This window comes from Mus caroli, unplaced genomic scaffold, assembly GCF_978045245.1.
Source record: "Mus caroli unplaced genomic scaffold, Mus_caroli_1 scaffold_13, whole genome shotgun sequence".
Lineage (NCBI taxonomy): Eukaryota > Metazoa > Chordata > Mammalia > Rodentia > Muridae > Mus > Mus caroli.
In genome coordinates this window covers 35,322,415-35,343,653 of record NW_028227268.1, presented here as the reverse complement: position 1 = coordinate 35,343,653, position 21,239 = coordinate 35,322,415, and the positions used below count along the sequence as shown (strand labels likewise).

Here is a 21,239-nt window from a genome sequence, read left to right as displayed (position 1 = left end):
TTTGCCTACATGTTTGTCAATACTCCATATATATACACCATGGCCTGGTGCCATGGGAGGCCAAAGAGATCTTCAGAGTTCCTGGAATTAGAGTTACAGGTAGTAGTGAGCTGTAGTGCAGGGGACTGGACTTGAGTTCTCTAACAGAACAGCTACTAACTGCTGAGCCACCTCTTCAGTCCCAAAGGAAATATTTTTTAAAAGTAAGGACACTTGGATTTTGTATCAAAGAAATTAAAATTGTGGAAAGAAGGCTACTGGTTGTCTGTTTTTATGCTAAAAGTGAAAAATTATGCCTTAGAGGCCATTATTATAAGAAATATGTAGGTTCTTATGTTAAGCTACATAGCAATTTTTTTTACTTTGATCATTTTCTCTACAGTTAGAAACTTGTAATTCAATTATCTCTCTATCCTCTATCATCCATCCATCTATCCATCCATCCATCCATCCATCCATCCATCTGAGACAGCGTCTCATTATATGTCAGCTAGCCATAGAACTTGCTATGTAGACCAGGTTTGGATTTAAAGGAATCCACCACCATAGTGGTCTGGAAGTAAATATATTAAAACATGAAGATTATGAGAGACTGTTCTTTAAGTGCAAGACAAAAAGGGGAACTAAAAATATAAGGCTTTTGGGAAAGAAATGGGAGTAGGTGGTGATAACTGGAAAGCTATATTGCACCATTCATTTCTCCCTGGTGTGTGCGCGTGTGTGTGCGCGTGCGTGTGCATGGACATTTTAAGTGTGATTTATTCTTGTATGTCTTTATATGTGGAAGCCAGAGGACAGCCTTAGGTGTTGTTCACCTCTTTGATTTTTATTTCAAATTGTGTGTGTGTGTATATGTATGTGTGAGTGCAGGTGTTGAAGGTGTCTAGAAGAAGATTTCAGATTTCTTGGAGCTGTTGTAACAGGTAGTTGTAAGCTACTCATTGTAGATGCTGGAAACTGAGCTCAGGTCCTCTGACAGAAAATTAATACCCTTAGCTGGGCGTGGTGGCGCACGCCTTTAATCCCAGCACTCGGGAGGCAGAGGCAGGCGGATTTCTGAGTTTGAGGCCAGCCTGGTCTACAAAGTGAGTTCCAGGATAGCCAGGGCTATAGAGAGAAACCCTGTCTCGTAAAAACCAAAAAAAAAAAAAACAAAAAAAAGAAAATACCCTTAACTGCTGAGCCATTTCTCCAGGCCTCAGTTTGTGTGTGGTGACATTTCTTAGTATCCTGGAATGTCCCCAAGTAGATTAGGTTAACAGGCCATGAAGGCCTAGGGTGCATCTGGCTCCACCTCTCCTGTGTTGGGATTGCAAGTGCAAGTGCCGTGTCTCACAGTTCTTCCTCAGGTTCCGAGGACTGATGGAGGAGGAAGTTTACACCTGAGCTGCCTCCTCAGCTGGTTTTCTCTGTCATCATTGGGTCATTTTATAGCTAAAAGCCTTGCTGAGTTTTCTCTACACATGCTAATGGCTGATATACATTCTTATTTCTCCATTAAAAAGAATATGCTATACAGGAGTGGCCAGTTTTGTTTAATCAGTTTTGGTGCTTAATATTGAGTCTAGGGCTATGCGTATGCTAAACACATGCTGTACCATAAAGTGACTCTGTATCTCTAGTTCCAGATGCTCCAGCATCCTCTTCACTATGTTTTTGTATTTGAAATAATAAAGAATGCTTACTGAGCCAGAATTAAACTTGAGCTACTTAGTGGTACTCTGATTTTTCTTAAATGGCATAGTTACTGAGTTCTTGCTGTGTTTTAATTGAGAGTTAAAAGATAACTGCTGAGTGTTTTGGTATCATTAATTCGTAATATAAATATATTCAAGCTTATTTAGTGAAACTTTGACATGTTCAGCAACTTTCTGTTGTTCAGTCTTTTAAATATTAACATACAGTGGAGTTGGTTTTGCTTGTTGCCATTTCATAATAGTTTTGATGTTGGAATTCGGTTGGTTTTCTTTTTTTGTAGCACTTTGCGGCAGAGAGCAGATCCTGTTTACAGCCCGCCTCTTCAAGTTTCAGGACTTTGTTGGAGGTTAAAAGTTTACCCAGTAAGTTTTTCCAATTTTCAAATTCAACTCAATTTTGAACTTTTCTTTAGTGTTTTGGAGTATATTAGTTTACTTACTAAATGAGTAAAGAGATTAGTAATTTCTTTATGCCATTTATTACTCAATTTGTGAAAAACAGTGCTAAATATGAATGTGTAAACTCTTAACATCATGAAATGTATTTCTGCTTTATAGGGAGATAAATATGTTTAGAAGAAAGTTTTAGTGGCTGGAGAGAGATGGATCAACAATTAAGAGCACTGTTGCTCTCACAAAGGACTGAGGTTCGATTCCCAGCACCCATGTGATAGCTCACAGCCATCTGTAACTCCCAATTTGATGGGATCCTTCAGACTCTTCTGACCTCCAAGGATCAGATGTGCACACATACGGTGCACAGATATACATGCAGGCCTAACAAAGAAATAAAATAAGTAAATCTAAAAAAACATTTTTTAAAGATATATGAGTATATGAGTACACTGTCGCTGTCTTCAGGCACACCAGAAGAGGGCATCAGATCCCATTACAGATGGTTGTGAGCCAACATGTGGTTGCTGGGAATTGAACTCAGGACCTCTGGAAGAGCAGTCTTTTTTTTTTTTTTTTTTCAAGACAGGGTTTCTCTGTGTAGCCCTGGCTGTCCTGGAAATCACTCTGTAGACCAGGCTGGCCTTGAACTCAGATATCCGCCTGCCTCTGCCTCCCAAGTGCTGGGATTAAAGGTGTGCACCACAACGCCCGGCAGAAGAGCAGTCTTAACTGCTGAGCCATCTCCCCAACTCCAAGCTTAGACATACTTGTTAACCCAATTACCTGATAACAGTCTGTGTTCTGTTTGTTGGCTTCATTGTTTCATTAAAGTTTTTTGTTGGAGTTGATCTGTAGTTTGTTTTGCATAAACTCTTTCTCTTTCTGTTGTTTTTTTAAGGATGGAAATGGAGTTGTCCGCGGCTATTATTTATCTGTATTTTTGGAACTATCGGCTGGCTTACCTGAAACTTCCAAGTTAGTGATTTAATTGACTTTCAGTACAAACGTGTGTGCTTACGTCTTAGTTAGGGTTCCTATTGCTGTGACGAAACTCTTGACTAAAAAGCAAGTTGAGAAGGAAAGAGTTTATTTAGTTTACACTTCCACATTGCTGTTCGTCACCTTAGGAAGTTGGGACAGGAACTCAAGCAGGGCAGGAACCTGAAGGTAGGAGCGCAGAGGCCAAGGAGGGTGCTGCTTCCTGACTTGATTCTGTGGTTTGTTCAGCTTTGCTTTCTTGTAGACCCCAGGACACTAGCCCAGGGGTGGCACCTCCCACAATGGGCTGGGCCTTCCCCCATCAATCACTAATTAAGAAAAAGCCTTACAGTTGGACCTTACAGAGGCATTTCCTCAAATGAGGCTGCTTCCTCTCTGATGACTCTAACTTCTGTCAAATCAACATAAAACCAGCCAGTACACTTTAGCTCCACAATTTTTTTTTTTTAAGATTTATTTATTTATTATATATAAGTACACTGCAGCTGTCTTCAGACACTCCAGAAGAGGGCGCCAGATCTCGTTACGGATGGTTGTGAGCCACCATGTGGTTGTTGGGATTTGAACTCTGGACCTTCGGAAGAGCAGTCGGGTGCTCTTACCCACTGAACCATCTCACCAGCCCCCACAATTTTTATTAAATACTTTTTCAAATTATAATTTCATGTCTTTTTTGAGACAGGGTGTTCCTCTTTAGCTTTGAATTGATAGTTTTTCTACCTCAGTATCTCATGTGCTGGGATTATAGATGTGTGCCACTATTCCTGGCTTATGGTTACATGCTTAGAACCTCAGTTCTGGAGCAGCAGATTTAGGTAGATCCCTAGGGCTCCCTGGATAGCCAACTTAGCCTAATTTTTGTTTTAGGAAGAGAGATCTTATCTCAGATAAGATAGACAGTACTTCAGGAAAACTTCAGCTTGTTCTCTTGCTTCCACGTGCACACACAAGATACCATTGTCTTGTAGCCTCTGACAACTACCAGCTTGTATTTTGTTTAGAAGGTATAATTTTTAAAGTGACTTTATAGGATAGTATATTTTCTTTGACTTACAAAACTAAATAAAAATATAAACTATGTTTTTATTTTTTAAATTTGTGTTTGTTTATTCTTAGTTTTTTTTAGTCTTAATATTTTTATTAGTATATACTGCACATATTAGTAATATATAATGATTAAATTGTGGTTTTTATTTCTCTCTTTTTTGAGACAGGGTCTTGCTCTTGGCTGGTCTGGAGCATGTTATGTAGGCCAGGTTGTGTGTGAACTCCTGAGTGCTGGAATTAAGCGGGGCTATTTTGTTTGTTTTTTGTTGTGTTTGCTTGTTTCTCTATGTAACCTGGTTGTCCTGGAACTCACTCTGTCTACCAGGCTGGCCTTAAACTTGCAGAGATCTGCCTGCCTCTGCCTTCCCAGTTCTGGGATTAAGGTGCATGGAACCACTGCCTGGCATTTTCTTTTGAACTTCATGTGTATGAGTGTTTTACTTGTATGTCTGTGTTTCATATGCATTCCTGGTGCCTACAGAGGCCAGAGGCGGGCACTGAATCCCTTGATACTGGAGTTGCATATGGTTGTGAGCTTCCATGGTGGTGCTAGGAATGGAACCCACACCTCCTCGAGAAGAGGAACAAATGCTTTTAACTTCCAAACTCTTTCTCCAGGGTCTGACTAGAGCCCTAGCTGGCCTTGATCTTGGTCTGGCCATGTGCTCATAGATGGATTCACATCTGCCATCCAAAGTGCTGGGATTTAAGCATGTGGCAACATATCTGACTTGGTTATAGTGCTTTCATGTGTGGGTGTATACACAAGCATGCGCAAGGTTTTCTGTATTCACTCTCTTACCTCCTCTTCCTTCTCGAGCTCTGCCAGGTAGTCCCCATTTTACTTTGTTGTCCTTTTGTAGTCCAGTGAGTTATAATTACAACTACTTTGGAAGAGTGTGGGTGAGAGCTTGTTTCAGAAGTATCATCAGTACCTTAGCAGCAGCTACCCCACTGAGTGAAATATCTCTCCCTCACCCAGCAGGCACGGATTGCCTATAAATAATCGGGGGCTGAGGAGAGGGCGGTGCAGCCTTATGAGACATGGATTTTTTTTTTTCTTTTTTTTTTTTAAAGCGGGTAACCCAAGATGTCCTTGAATCATGATTCTCCTAACTCAGACTTTTGAGCATTGATCCTTAACCACTGGGTCGGGACCACTGTGACGAGCCTCTATTTTCATAAATAAGTACTTTGCAATTCATAATAGTAGCAAAATTACAATTTTGAAGTAGCAGCAAAAATAATTTTATGGTTGGGATCACCACAACATGAGGACTGTATTAAAGGGTAGCAGCATTAAGAAGCTTGAGGACCACTGAGTCTTGAATATTGAAATTATAGGTGTGTGCCACCATATCTACACACTTATATATATATGTATATATTCATGGTTGTGATAAGGAATTTTCTCTGTGTGTGTGTGTGTGTGTGTGTGTATACATACACAAACACATTTGATTTTTTTTTTTTTTTTTTTTTTTTGAGACAGGGTTTCTCTGTGTAGCCCTGGATGTCTTGGAATTCACTTTGTAGATCAGCTGGCCTTGAACTCAGAGATCCACTTGCCTTAGCTTCCTGAGCACTGAGATTAAAGATGATGTGTCACTATTACCTGCTGGAATTTGTAATTTTTTTTTTACACTACTACATTAGAATAGAATTTGTTGGTTTAGAATGGACTATTTGCTTAAAGCTAAAAATAGAATAGTAAGGATAAGATTCACACTTTCTGTTAAATCGATACATGAAACAACAGTTTCTAGATGAAGTAACTAGTGAAAGCAGTTTTTCCAAAATAAGAAACTCTCAGACTAACTCTGTGATTGCTCTCCCCTAAAGTCAGATAGTTTTGGAGAATTACTATTTGATAGAGGAAGTGAGGTGGAATCAGTCCAGGAATACCAGCAAACCTAGGGTACATTGGGTAGGAACCCAAGAAGCCTCTAGGCAGAGATCCAGAGATTTAGACTAGATTGCTGTTTTGCATCAGCAGAGTTGTCGTCAGGACTTATATAGGAGGAAACTGAGGAAAGAGAAGGCTGGGGATGAACCTTATGAAAGGATAAGAGGGAATAGTGAGAGGTCGATGTTTTCAAAGAGCCCAAGCACTACCCCTGTTTCTATCAAACAGAAGAGAAACTTCAATACATGGGGCATATGATAGAGCTCTGAGGAAGGCTTTTGTTGAGTAACGAGGAGGAGTCAGGTCTAAATTGAATGTTGTGCTGAGCCCACCTAACAAATGAAAATAAGACTTACAAGAATTTAAAAAAAAAAAATCCGGTAACTTAACTGCATCCTGGAATTAGGACAGTGAACAATTGTGAAGGAATCCATTAAAGTAAAATATACAATGGCAGATGTACCAATAGGAAAAAAACAAACCATGGGATAAATGAAGAAAATGGATTTAAATTAACTGATGCAGATCTTAGAGTTACAAGAGAATGACATTATGACAGTTATAACTATATTTTGTTGGGCACCGGGCCAATCGAAGGCTTTCTCAGAGGCACTGATGAAAGGATAAAGAATGCTAGTTCCTTGTTCCTTGCTCACAGGCAGACTTGGCAGTGTCCAGCCTGAGACTGGGGCCAGGGCCTGAAATGTTTCTCTTCCTGGGACCCTGGCTTTTCCCTCTGTAGAGTTTGGAGTTATTGGTCCCACTTGATATCCTTTGTACCTTTTCTGCAGCACTGCTTGGATAGCTTGTGCTGACTTTCCCATTGTATGAACTTTCTGCTGATTCTGTCCTGTGTTCCCCTGTAAACCACATATACTTCTTTCTTCTTTTACTTCCTTTGTTGGTTTATTTTGAGATAAGAGTCTCTCTACACAGCCTTAGACGTCCCAGAACTCACTATGTGTAAATTATGTTGGCCTCAAACTCACAGAGATCCGTCTGCCCCTGTTTCCAAGTACTGGGGTTAAAGGCATATGCTACTGCACCCGACTGATGCTGTATATCATAAACTTGCTTGACATGAACTATCAGTTTATGCAAGACCTCCTGATCCCAGACTTTCCCATCACCTTTCTCAGGTCTCCTGTCCCTGAAAAATGACCTGATTAAGGTCAATATTTCATTTTCACAAAAAGTTAGAGACATGAAAGATTTATAACTTTCTATTTAGAGTATGTGGTCGGGACAGTTCTCAGCTGATGGTTGTCTCCTGTCACTTTGTGAGATCTGGGAAACAAACTCAGGTTTGTTGTGTTTATTGTAAGCTATGCCCCTATTCCCAGAGGTGGTGACTGAGACTCTTTATATATGAATAAATACTGAGGCCAATAGTTTGGCTCTGTTCTTCGGCTAGTTCATCTCTTAATTACCTGTTTGTTCTAAGTTCTGCCACAAAGCTGGTTACCTGGTCCTCAGTTTCATATAACCATCTTTCTCTCTGTCTCTGCCTTGGGGCAAAGGAGGATTTTTAAATTTCTGTCTTTGATTGTTGTTTTCCATCTGTATTTTCATATTTTTATTGTCTTTGTCACTGGATTCAGCTTGATAGTTTTGTTACTGACCAAATAGATGTCAGGACTTTAATTCATAAATATATTTTTAACTAGATAGTGAGTCCAGGATTTCAGGCTCTTATTACTACACTATACCTCCAGGCCCTGTTTCAGGAATTTGAAGTTCATATTGTTTTAGAAATGGTAATAACTTATCCTTGATAATGTAATATGTTCGCATGTTTAGAAAAGATTGGAATTTATATGTGTGTGTGTTTGTTTGATATTTTTCTGAATACTTTCATGTAGTCTTCTATTCTGATAAATACAGTGTGTTAATTCACTTAACATTTCAGGAAGCATAGTGGGTTCAGAATCTTCTTCCATTAAATGTTGAAATGACATTCAATTTTGCAGTTCAAAATTTAGCAGTGGGGTAGTTTAACTGTTAAAAATACAGAATAAAAACATGAGTCACTATGTAGTAGCTAGATAGTAGTCTAGTAAATGTGAGTTATCAGTGAGGGGCTGCAGAAACACTTCGTATTTTTTTTCAAGCTTTATTCACTTTCTCAAGGTGTGTGAGCGTAAGCACGTGTGTAATAAGTAAAAATTCTACATGAGACATTTTGGAATTTGTTTTTAAGTAGTATTTATTGAGTGTGCTAGCTAGTTTTATGTCAACTTGACACAAGGTAGAATTATTGGAGCAGAGGGAGCCTCAGTTGAGGAAATGACTCCATAAGATTGGGCTGTCAGCAAGCCTGTAAGGCAATTACTTAGTGATTGATTGGGGGTGGGGGGTGGCAGCCTATTGTGGGTGGTTTCATCTCTGGGCTAGGTTCTATAAGAAAGCAGGTTGAACAAGTATGAGGAGCAAGCCATAAGCAGCATCCTTCCGTGGCTTCTGCATCAGCCCCTGCCTCCAGATTCCAGCCCTGCTTGAGTTCCTGTCCTGACTTCCTTCGGTGATGGACAACAATATGGAAGTATAAACCAAATAAACCCTTTTCTCCCCCACTTGTTTTGGTCATGGTGTTTCATCACAGCAATAGTAACCCTAACTAGGACACTGAGTAACTTCTGATATAGGGAAGAAAACTCAGGCTGGAGAAATGCCTCAGTGGTTTTAAGAGCAGTGGCTGCTCTTTCAAAGGACCCTGGTTCAATTCCCAGCACCCTTGTGGAAGCTCACAATTGTCTATAGCTCCAATTCAAGAGGCATCCTCATACAGACATACATGAAGGCAAAACATCATTGCATATAAAAGTCTTTATAAAAAGGGGGGTCCTCCTGTACCCCCTTTTTTCCCTTGTCTTATGTTTTTGTTTTAAAGCAAGGGACTTATACCCAGGCTGGTATTAACTTGATAAAGACAAGGATGCCCTTAAGCTCATGGCACTCTCATCTTTACCTCCCAAGTCCTGAGATTGTAGGTGTGGATCACTGTATCTGGCTGAGAAGGGAAGAGAGAGTTTCCTGTAGAGAGGTTTCCCTCCAGGTTCCAGCCCTTGACTGCCTTCAGTGATGAATGGTGTGATATGGAGGTGTAAGCCAAATAAGCCCTTTCCTTCCCTAGTAACCCTAACTATGACAGATAGTGGAGTGTTGCTATGATAGATCTGACCATGTTTTGGAGAGGACTGTGGAAGGACTTTGGAACGTTGGCCTACAAGAGCCGTTGAGTATTGAGAGCTCAGTGGGTTGTTCTCTAGGAGGTTTGAAGATGATATTAAAGCCATGCAGGTGGAGGCTTGGCTTGTGATGTTTCAGAGGGAAGATTTATCAGACCGTTTGTGTGAAGACTCTGGTTTCTGGTCAGGTGGAGCTGAAGACTTGCCTGTGATTAAAAAGAGACTAGAACCACTAAAGTAAAGTCTTTGTTTTACGGGGACAATTGATGCTGGTTCACTGGAGTTGAGAAGTTAGCAATGATTAAGAAGAGACCAGCATCACTGAGGTAAAATCTCCTGGGAAATGTTTCCTGAGAGTCAGCATACAGAAACTGTTACAGAAGCAGTCAAGGTTGTACCTGTCAGCTGAACTTGACAGTGTAAGAGTCATCCAGGTGGTTCTGGATTTGAAGAATGAACTGTCGTGGAGAACAGCTGAGGCCTGGCACTGTGAGAGGCCGTTGGTGAAGGTGTAGGATTGAAAGGGTTATGCAAAGAAGTTAAGGCTTGGCATCATGAAGAGATCCTATGAGAGTTGATTTTCAGGAAACCACAGCTGAGAAACTTTTGATTTTAGAAGACTGGCTGTTTTAAAGATACTAAATTTTAAAGTGAGTTTGTAAAGATGTGGGACTTTTAAGTTTGTAAAATGTGCTATGTTGTGATATTGAAATTAACGTGTGATCTTGGGGATGAATAAAAAAGGAAAGGCTGTGGCTTAACAGTGAGGTCAGGTTGACAAGAGGTCAATTGTGCTGCATAAATTTATGTCAACTTGATCCAAGTGAAAGTAGGAGAGAACCTCAATTAAGAAAATGACTTTATAAGATCAGGCTGCAGGCAAACCTGTAGGTCATTCATTAGTGATTGATGGGGTATGGCCCAGCTTATTGTGGGTTGCATCATCCCTGGGCTGGTGATTTTGGATTCTAAAATTGGACTGAGCAAACAAGTAAGCAGCCTCCCTCTGGGCTCTCTGCACCACCTCCTGTCTCCAGCATCCCACCCTAGTGGAGTTCCCGTGCTGCCTTCCTTCAGTGATGAGCTGTGACATGGAAGTGTAAGCCAAAGAAACCCCTCCCTCTCCCAAGTTGCTCTTGTCAGGTTGTGGCTGGTTTGAAATACTGCTGTTTCTGTAATTGATATCTGTTTTGAATGGAGTTCCGCTGGAGTAACAACATTATTTTCATATAATTATTTTTGCTTTCCTGACTGTACTAATAATATTTTCTGCATTTTAGATATGAATATCGTGTAGAAATGGTTCACCAGTCGTGCAATGATCCTACAAAAAATATCATTCGAGAATTTGCATCTGACTTTGAAGTTGGAGAGTGCTGGGGCTACAATAGGTTTTTTCGTCTGGACTTACTTGCAAATGAAGGATACTTGAACCGACAAAATGATACAGTGATTTTAAGGTAATTTGAGATATTTGATATTGTGATTTATAAGGGAAATAATATCATTAAAACTGTATTTTAGAGTTTCTTTTAACAAACATAAATATTTAAATTCACACTAACTATAACTTTTATTCCAGGAATTCCATGTAGTTAGATGAATAATAAAATTCAGTATAAAGACACCTTGTTCAATAATAATGATGATAATTTCTTTAAAGGTGGTTTATAGGTTGAGCATATCTAACTAAAAATCTAAAATCTGAAATTTTGAGTTGAGGTCAGCCTAGTCTGCAGAGTGAGTTCCAGAATAGCCAGGGCTACAGAGAGAAACCCTGTCTTAGGGAGACAAGGGGGGGAAAAAAAAAGAAATCACAGTGAGAGGGATGCTGTTCCAACAAGAGTACTGGTTAAATCGCCTTCAGCCTGTGCACAGAGCACACACCCGAAATCTCAGTACTGAGGGTGTCTGAGAGTAAACAGTGAGGGCATTATTTATAGGGCACTATGGAGGGGTGTTTTGGTTTGTGTTTCGTTTTTTTCTCTCTATTTGACAGTGTAATATTTCAGTGACTGACTTTTCAAGCTTACTTTTACAGAATAATATTTTAGTTTTTGATAAAATGTGTTAGAAGTATGGAAACAAAAATGAAAATTACCAGGTGTGGTGGTACATATTTGTAATCCCAGAAATTAGGTGGTAGATTAAGAGGATCAGGAGTTTGAGGCTATGCTTGTCTACCTAGGGGATTTAGGATTTGCCAGGACTTCTTGAGATGCTGTGTCAGAGAAAGCAAAACCCAGAGAGGAGGGAGGAAGAAGACCGTCACGCTTTTCTCTTGATGTAACCTTGTTTTTCTAATTTAACAGAGAAAACACTTTATTGGCATTTCATGTTACAGTCACAATTCTAACATCAATTTACTAACCTACAGAGTGACAGATTTTCCCTCCATGCTTTTATTAGTGTCTATAACGGTTTTCATTGTGGCCTCTTCATGGTTGATGTACTACAGTTTTGGCCTTATTGACTCCTTTTCTCCTCTTGATTAGCTCCTTTTTACTTTTTTGCTCATTTTGTTTAAGATTTTGATATAATTTTTACATATTTATTACATATTTATTAGGAAGTTAAGGCTTTTTTTATACCTCTGGTTTTTGTTATATTTTGTTGTTGTTTTGTGTTTTTGAGACAGGGTTTCTCTGTGTAGCTCTGGCTGTCCTGGAACTCTCTCTGTAGACTTGTCACACCTCAGACTTAGAGATCCAGCTGAATTATTACCTGCGGTTTTGTTTTTTTGCTTTTGTTTTTTGAGGCAGGGTCTCTATTATGTAGCTCTGGCTGTCCTGGAACTGTGTGGACCAAGCTGGCCCTAAACTCACATATGCTTCTGCCTCCTAAGTGTACAAGATTAAATGTCTGCACCACCACACCTGGCTTTTCTGTAACTCTAAATAAATATATAATTAAACTAGATAAGTTTATATATTTATTTGTACGTTAAAAGAGAAATAGGAAAACCTTTCTGCTATTTTTATCCAAATGGCACAAATAGTATAAAAACGAGTGTGCAGGCCTGGCAGTGGTGGCACACGCCTTTAATCCCAGCACTTGGGAAGCAGAGGCAGGCGGATTTCTGAGTTCGAGGCCAGCCTGGTCTACAGAGTGAGTTCCAGGACAGCCAGGGATACACAGAGGAACCCTGTCTGGAAAAACAAAAGAAAACCAAAAAACAAAAGTAGAGTGTGTGGGAATGACTAGGAGTGTGATCCATCAGTCAAAGGAAGTACTGAGAAGCTTTTCTAATGTTCTCTCATGAACACTAAAGATAGTGATTGTGCCATTCTGCCTTCTCATACATGAGTGTCATTGGCTAGCTTAGATGCTGCTCCAGCTAACTAGATGTAAGATCTTAGGTAAAACTGAATTGTCTCTATTTGATGGTTTGTTTGTCAACTGAATGTAGAATGACTTGGGAAAGGAGTCTCAGCTAGAGCTAGTGCAGATTAGGTTAGCCTGTGGGCGTGTCTGGGGGGGATTATCTTGATTATGTCATTGAAATGAGAAGACCTGCCAATTCTGAATAACACCATTCTCTGAGTCCTGGGCTGTATTCAGGGAAAGTGAGCTGAGCACAGGCATAGAGGCAGCTGTTCTGTCTGCGTCTAAGCTTAGATGTGATTACTTGCCTCATATTTCTGCCTTGACTTCCTAACAGTAACCTGTTTCCTTTCCCTTCAAGTTGCTTTTTGCTTGGTAGTTTCCTGTTTCTGTAACAAGTATGTGAGATAATCATTTTATAAATCTGGTTCACAGTTTCCAAGCTTTCAGTCCATGAGGATTAGCACTATTGTTTTGAGTATGTGGTTGTGGTAAATCACCACATTATAGCAGCCCTCATGGCCGAGGTTTGGAAGAGTATGGTGTCTAGTGTTCTCTTCAGAGTCATGCCCCAGTGTCATGACTATCTTCTAATGATACACTAAAGGGAACACCCTTCTACACTTAGGCCTTTGGGAGTACATTCAAGTTCGGTAGCTAACAAAGGGTGGCCAAGTGGAAGGTCTAGAAGACATGAGAGAAATAAGACTTTTTTTTGGTTTTTGGTTTTTTTTGAGACAGGAAGATTTCTCTGTATAGCCCTGGCTGTTGAGGAACTCACTTTGTAGACCAGGCTGGCCTCAACTCAGAAATCTGCCTCCCTCCCGAGTGCTGGGATTAAAGGCGTGCGCCACCACGCCCGTCTGAAATTACACTTATTGTCTTGTGGTTATTTTCTCAAAAAATGTTGTTATACATTCCCTTACATGTGTGTTTCACTAAGTAGAATCATGTTTGGCTCTTGAGTAAGAGAGATTTGTTTTTAATAAATATTACGAGGTTTTTGATTTGTTTTGTTTTCCTTTAAGATAGGAAAGACTTCTCTCTGTAGTCTTGGCTGTCTTTGAACTCACTCTGTAGACCAGGCTGGCCTCAAACTCATAAAAATTGGCCTGCCTTTGCCTCCTTAGTGCTGGGATTAAAGGCATTTGCCTTAACCACATGGCTTATTAAGAAGGTTTAAAAAAAAAGATACATTAAAGACATTTATGTAGTTATTAGGGATTACTATAGATACTTTTTATTTGCTATTTTGTTGATATGTAGTTTTGATTATAGGCTACCTGGAGAGGGCAAAGATACAGTTTATTGGAAGCATATAACTCTTTTGAACCTGGTAAAGCAGTTGTGGTTATTTGGCCCAGTACATGAATTTTCCCAAAGCTTAGGAAGTCTGAGGACACTTGAGTGGTGACTCATACCTCAACACTAGCACTAGAGAGTCTAGGAGGATGGCTGTGTGTTTTATTTTTTAGACCAGTCCAAACAGAATGAGATGCTGCCTCCAAAAAACAGTAAACTATTAAAATTTAAAATGGAAGTGAGATTAAGAGCTGGGATGGGGGAGAGAAAACACAGACCTTAAACTATGTTTTTCTGGAGTCTGACTAGGTAAAGGGATAGGAAAGGGTTAGTCCCATGTAGTTATGATCCTCTTTCTTTTCCAGCTTGGGATCATCATATTTGAACTACATACAGTATTATAATATCTATGCTTTGTGGGTTAACTTGGCAGCTTAGTCTTGATATGCATGTGATCTTTAGAAAAATAGAGTTTAGGGTCTCAAGAGATGGCTCAGTGGTTTAGAGGACAGGCTGTTCTTCCAGAGGTCCCAGGCTTGATTCCGAGCACCCACATAGCAGCTTACAACCATCTGTAACTCCAGTCTTAGGTGAGCTAACACCCTCTTCTGACCTCTGCAAACCCCAGGCATGTTTGTGGTACACAGACATACATGCAGGCAAAACACCCATACATATAAAAGGAGAGAAAAAGTGTAGTTTTAGTTTAGACAGTTGACACCTAGAGCCTCCACAGTCCCTTTCAGTTATGAGAACATATGTGAATGTTGGGCAACAGAAACTCAGGATTCATTTCAAGTGGTTCTTGCTGCTTTGTTTGTTTCTTTTTTGAGACAGTTTCTCTGTGTAGCCTTGGCTGAAGTGGTGCTTATGGAATGGGAACTGTAGAACTTATATAATGCACAGATTCACCTTTTGTATTATTCTTCATGTGGAATTATTCTTTAAGGTTTCAGGTACGCTCACCGACATTTTTTCAAAAATGCCGGGATCAGCACTGGTACATTACTCAGTTGGAAGCTGCACAGACTGGTTATATCCAACAAATAAACAATCTTAAAGAGGTAAGGCAATTAAAGCCGTTCTTTTTGTTGTTGTTGTTGTTGCTGCTGTTGTTTTTCGAGACAGGGTTTCTCTGTATAGCCCTGGCTGTCCTGGAACTCACTTTGTAGACCAGGCTGGCCTCGAACTCAGAAATCCACCTGCCTCTGCCTCCCAAGTGCTGGGATTAAAGGTGTGCGCCACCACACCCGGCTTAATTAAAGCTGTTCTTGCCTACTACAGCCTATTATTCTTTTGGCTTGCTGCTTTTTGATTTTGGCTGTCCATGTTAATATTGTGGTAAAAATTTGACTGTTCTTTTCTCTACCCTTTGAGCCTCTAGATTCTGTACTACTCAATTGTGTAGCCACATTTAGCTACATTTAGCTTTCATTAAAATCAACAATACTATACCTTAGTTGTAGTAACTTCATTTCAGGGGCTTGTGATAGATACTGTAGATATATAATATTACTATTATGCAAAGTTGTGCTGTGCAGTACCACTCTGGTTTGAGGTAAACATTGTTTCCCTCAGTGTCTAAGATGATTGTCTTGTACAGGCTATCTTGAGTTTAAAGATTAAAAGTGGGATAATTGAAAGTTGCCATACTTTGTTTGAATTCTTGTTGTTGATTGAATACTATAATAAGTAGTTAATAAATTTAATAAGTGGTTAATAAATTTTGATTTTGAAATAATGAAATTGTGTAAGGAATTCTTTCATGTGGAAGTTGAAACTGGTTTTATGGTGTTTGCGTGTGCATGTGTGTGTCACATGTATCTCATGCCACTGTGCACATGTGGGACACTTGTGGGAGTTTATTCTCCCTTCTACTATGTGAGTTCAAGGATTGAGCTCAGGTTATCAGGCTTAGTAGCAGGTTCTCTGCCTCACTGAGCCATCCTGCAGCCTCTCCATATGGGCTTTGAATGGAGTGGGAGGTTTGGATTATGAAAGTTGTAGTAGATGAAGCTCCGAAATATGGGTGAATATAGATTAAAACTACTGGAGCTGGACGTGTAGCTCAGTAATTGAATGTCTACCTCACAATGAAAAGGCCTGGTTTCTCAGCACCATCAAACAAAACAGATCAAAGCTCTGCCTGCCTTCTCAGTACAGTTTGTGAACTATATGTATTGTTTAGACTAGATACACAAAAGGATGTTTATCTTTGTCATAAACATATTTCAAAAACAAGACAGGAGAAAATGAGAGAAAGAAATGGTTTTGTTTTGTTTTCTGAAGACTTATTATTTATGTATATGAGTGCTTTATTTATATATGTACCTGTATGACAGAAAAGGATATCAGATCCCATAATAGATGGTTGTGAGCCACCATGCTGGTGCTGGGAATTGAGCTGTGGAAGGACTGCCAGTGCTCTTAACCAGTGAGCTATCTTTCCAGTCCAAAGAAATGGTTTTTAAAAACTATTTTCAGGAATATCTGGATCTACTTTTTTCCCCGTGTTTTGAGACAGTGGAGCCCTGGCTGCCCTGGAACTCAGTATGTAGACCAGGCTAGCCTCTGCAAGCATGAGGCACCCAGCTCCCACTCAAGTGTCAATGTCCACAGGTGACAAGTGCTTAGCCTTTTGGAGATTCATGTGCATGAGCGTGTTCTCAGGCCCTACATAGCTCCCTCTGTGTGCATTGTGCTGCTGAATCCTGCAGGATGGACAAGACCCAGTTGTGTTTTGCTTGTCACCTCCGTGATCCACCTTCTGCACGTCCCTTGGGCTGTTTCTTCAACTCCAACTTCATGCTGCCCTCCCTTCCCCTCTCCTGGCCGCCCTTCTTCCTTCCTTCCTTCCTTCCTTCCTTCCTTCCTTCCTTCCTTCCTTCCTTCCTCTCTCTTCCCCCCTCTTCCCTCTCTCCCTCTCCTCTCTCCCTCTCTTCCTCTCCTCCCCCCTCCCTATTTATATGAAGGCCAAGCTGGAGATCACCAGTTTCTGCCTCCTGGGTGCTGGGATTAGCTACATGTGCTGTTACACCCAGTTTATATCTAATTTTCTTTTTTATTTTATTTTTTTTTTAAGATTTATTATTATACATAAGTACACTGTAGCTGTCTTCAGGTGTACCAGAAGAGGGCATCAGATCTCATTACGGGTGGTTGTGATCCACCATGTGGTTGCTGGGATTTGAACTCAGGACGTTTGGAAGAGCAGTCAGTGCTCTTACCCACTGAGCCATCTCACAAGCCCCTTATATCTAATTTTCAACTGTACTTTGTTTACTTTGCCACTGAGACACCTCTTACACTTAATGTTGATTTGTACTGTTCTTATTTTAAAAGAGACTGACGATTGAGCTGTCCCGAACTCAGAAATCCAGAGATCTGTCACCACCAGATAATCATCTTAGCCCCCAAAATGATGATTCTCCTGAGACACGAACTAAGAAAGCTGGGTCATGCTCTGACATGCTTCTGGAAGGTGGTCCTACTTCCGCTTCTGTAAGAGAGACCAAGGAAGATGAAGATGAGGAGGAGAAGATTCAGAACGAAGACTATCATGTAATAATAGATTTAGATTGGTAATGTGTGCAGTAGGATCATGGGTTCCAGCATAAAATGCAGGGAAAACAGTGTCCTACAGATCTTGTCCACTAGTTTTCATTATTGGTGTGTGCATGTTGTATAAATGTAATAATTAGACAGCATTGCAACGTTATAAAAGTTAGTTCATTACAGAAGACTGTTCTCTGTAACTGTGACACATAGTCTAGAAACTATGGATTTTAAAAATATGTTTGTTTGTTTGTTTGTTTGTTTTTATCATTCACTGTAGCTGCTAGGTACTTCATTTCTGCTTGTAAGAGGACTTATAAGTTGGTTAGTTTTTGCCAAGTCAAATAATAGCTGGAATAGGAATTCACTGAGTGGATTTTGTTTGTTTTTAGTTAAGATTAGGAGTCCAGAGTAGATTTTCTGTGGCTGTTGCTTTTAAGATGGGAGACTTGGATTTTATGTTTCATTTTACTCAATGTGTCAAAGTACAACTGCCTTAGTCTATGAGCCCTATTTTCTTTCCTCAATTATTCAGTGCATAATGTCATCAATCTTTCAGTGGTCTGAGACAGTGGAGCCTGACTGCCCTAGAACTCAGTATGTAGACCAGGCTAGCCTCTGCAAGCATGAGGCACTCAGCTCCCACTCAAGTGTCAATGTCCATAGGTGACAAGTGCTTAGCCTTTTGAGTAAATTGAATGGTAGAACGTGTAGATTAAGCAGCTGAAAGTTGTTCTGTGCAGGTGGATAGAGGGGCTACGAGGATGAGAAAGGCTGGGGCAGGGGGTCGTGTGACTTAAGTGGTAGATTGATTTGTTTTTGTAGCTCAGGCTGGCTATGAGCTAGAAAACACTATGTGAGAAAGGACAGCCTTTTTGGCTCGCTGCTTTCTCAGATTCCCCAGTGCTGAGGTACAGCTGTGCACCACTACGCCTGGCTGTAAGAAGTTACTTTGTGAGGAGAGCCTTATTGGAGGCTGACTAGGAATGTGTAAATTACTCCTTGTTGCATTGAGGGCCCAGCTCAGGTTGATAAGTAACTATAAATCAAAAATGGTAGCAGTCAGTGAGGTTGTGTGACTTTTCTCTAGAGTATTCAGTGGTGTAAATATAGGATCAGAAAATAGAACTCTGCTTAGTGTCTTAACTGGGACGACCAACTGAGTAGAAATGTTTGGAATAAAAATCTTGTTTTAGCCAAGTGTGGTGGTGCTTGCTCTCAGGAGGCTGAGAGAGGAAAAATAAGACCAGCCTGGACTACATTATCAGACTCTCCACTCAGAATTCTAAGAAGGAAATGAGAGGAAGTCGTGTTTTCCTTGTAGCATGAGCTCTCGGATGGAGATCTGGACCTGGATCTTGTTGGAGAAGATGAAGTGAATCACCTTGATGGCAGCAGCTCTTCTGCTAGCTCTACAGCAACAAGCAACACAGAAGAAAACGATATTGATGAGGAGACCATGTGAGTCCCATGTTAACACTCCAAGTAGGAATTATTAGAAACTGTAGCAACTGGTTTATGTTAAGTATGGAAATATTCAGCACTTTGTTTTTTACATATAATCTAGATATAAACTAGGCCTTCTAAGCTAAGCTAGGAGTTTTTCTTATTTATTTATTTATTCATTCAATTTTTTTTTTTTTAATTGAACAAGGAGCGATGGCTCTATGATTAAGAATACTGGCTGCTCTTCCAAAGGACCTGGGTTCAATTCCCAGGACCTACATGGCAGCTTATAACCATCTTTAATCTGATTCTCACTTCTGGCCTCTGTGGGCACTAGGCACACAGGTGGTACACAGACATAAATACAGGTAAAATACATAGTTAAGATGAATACTTTCTTTTCTTTTTCTTTCTTTTTTTTGGGGTTGGGGGTTGAGACAGGGTTTCTCTGTGTAGACCTGGCTGTCCTAGAACTCACTGTGTAGACCAGGCTGGCCTCGAACTCAGAAATCCGCCTGCCTCTGCCTCCCAGGTGCTGGGATTAAAGATGTGCACCACCACTGCCCAACAAGATAAATACTTTTTTAAATTCACTTTTTAATTTTTGAGGTTTTGGAGATAGGGTTTTTCTGTGTAGCCCTGGCTATCTTTGGAACTCACTGTAGACCAGGCTGGTCTCTGTCTCCTAAGTGGCACCACTGCCCAGCATAAATGTAAGTTTTTAAATGTGTGTGTGTATGTGTAATATTGGCATACAGAGGTCAGAGTTCAACTTGTAAGAGGTGGTGTTATACTTCCACTGTTGGTTCCAGGGATGATTATTCTTTTATAATTTACTTTACTTTATGTGCTTCATGTTTTGCCTGCATGCACATTTGTCTGTGTGAGGGCGTCAGATTCCCTGGAAGTGGAATTACAGACAGTTGTGCGCTGCCGTGTGGTTGCTAGGAGTTGAACCCTAGTCCTGGGAAAGAGCAGTCAGTCCTCTTACCTGCTGAGCCATCTCAGCCTCCAATCAGATTTTCAGGGCTGCACAGTAATGATTTTTACTCACTAAGCTGTATCACTGGCCCAAACCTGGTCTTGCTGATGAGGGTTGGCTGCCTATTGTAGGCTTTTCTGGCACTGTTTTATAGCTTTATTCCTTAGAGTGGGAGGGGGAGAGGGGGAGAGACCTCTGAGTCTAAACCTAGACTGAGGGCAAAAGTACACTTCTCTCTCCGGCTTTAGAAACTGAGTTAACTGGATGTTGAAAGAAAAGAGCCCTATGCTCTTTCTTATTACCAATGTAAATACTGTTTTTTTAGTAGCCATTTCTTCATTTTATATTTTATGCCATTAGGAACATTTCCAGAGTACTTTTTTTTTTTTTTAAATTTTTCTTCCTCCTTTTCTTTTTCTTTTTTTTTTAGATTTATTTTATGAGCTTTTTGCCTGCATGTATGTCCTTGGACCATACGGATGCTCAGTGGCCACAGGCAAGGGCATTTGATCTCCGGGAACTGGAGTTACAGATCCATGGTTGTTGGCCATCGTGTGGGTGCTGGGACCCTGGCTCTCTGCAAGAGATACACATAATCTTTTTCTAATGATTTATTTATTTTTATATATTTGAATACATTTTTGCTGTCTTCAGACACACTAGAAAAGGGGAATCAGATCCCGTTACAGATGGTTATGAGCTACCATGTGATTCCTGGGAAATTGAACACAAGACCCGTGGAAGAGCAGCCAGAGCTCTTAACCGCTGTCTCTCCAGCCCTGAAACACATGATCTTAATTGGTGGAGTTACCTTATTTCTAGAGTCTCAACAGGCTTTTTTTTTTTTTTTAAGATTTATTTATTTTTATTATATGTAAGTACACTGCAGCTGTCTTCAGACACTCCAGAAGAGGGCGCCAGATCTCGTTACGGATGGTTGTGAGCCACCATGTGGTTGCTGGGATTTGAACCTCGGACCTTTGGAAGAGCAGTCGGGTGCTCTTACCCACTGAGCCATCTCACCAGCCCCTCAACAGGCTTTTTAAAAATTATTTTCCTCAGTTTTACTTGATAGTAAGGCTTCAGAATTCCTTACACTGTCACAATGGGAGCTGATCTTAAAATTTCTTTAGATATACAGAAGTAGCATCGTCTTTCTTACTGTTTGTACTATTAGGTACTTTATAGTTGAATTTGAGGTAGTTCAGAGGTGATTTTTAAAGAATAAATAGGAACCACCCTGTTTTCTGAAGTTGTCTTAGTCATATGCAGTAAATTGTGTGTGTGTGTGTGTGTGTGTGTGTGTGAAAGAGACAGACAGACAGACTGAGGCAAGGTTTCAATAACCTCACAGAACTCATTGTGTGGCTAAGGATGGCCTTGAATTCCCAGGCCTC

The 21,239-nt window shown here is 40.3% G+C and overlaps 1 protein-coding gene across 5 annotated transcripts in view; it reads left to right on the top strand.

Moving 5' to 3' along the window:
• The window catches only part of Trim37 (tripartite motif containing 37), a 155,284-nt gene that overhangs the window by 41,331 nt on the left and 92,714 nt on the right, over positions 1 to 21,239 (top strand). For all 5 annotated transcript variants that reach the window (XM_085829701.1, XM_085829700.1, XM_085829703.1 and 2 more), the window contains 6 exons: positions 1,979 to 2,060; positions 2,992 to 3,068; positions 10,514 to 10,693; positions 14,809 to 14,923; positions 17,202 to 17,420; positions 18,739 to 18,875. In XM_085829701.1, the coding sequence (XP_085685827.1) occupies positions 1,979 to 2,060; positions 2,992 to 3,068; positions 10,514 to 10,693; positions 14,809 to 14,923; positions 17,202 to 17,420; positions 18,739 to 18,875 (810 nt within the window). The remainder of the gene's footprint in view (positions 1 to 1,978; positions 2,061 to 2,991; positions 3,069 to 10,513; positions 10,694 to 14,808; positions 14,924 to 17,201; positions 17,421 to 18,738; positions 18,876 to 21,239) is intronic.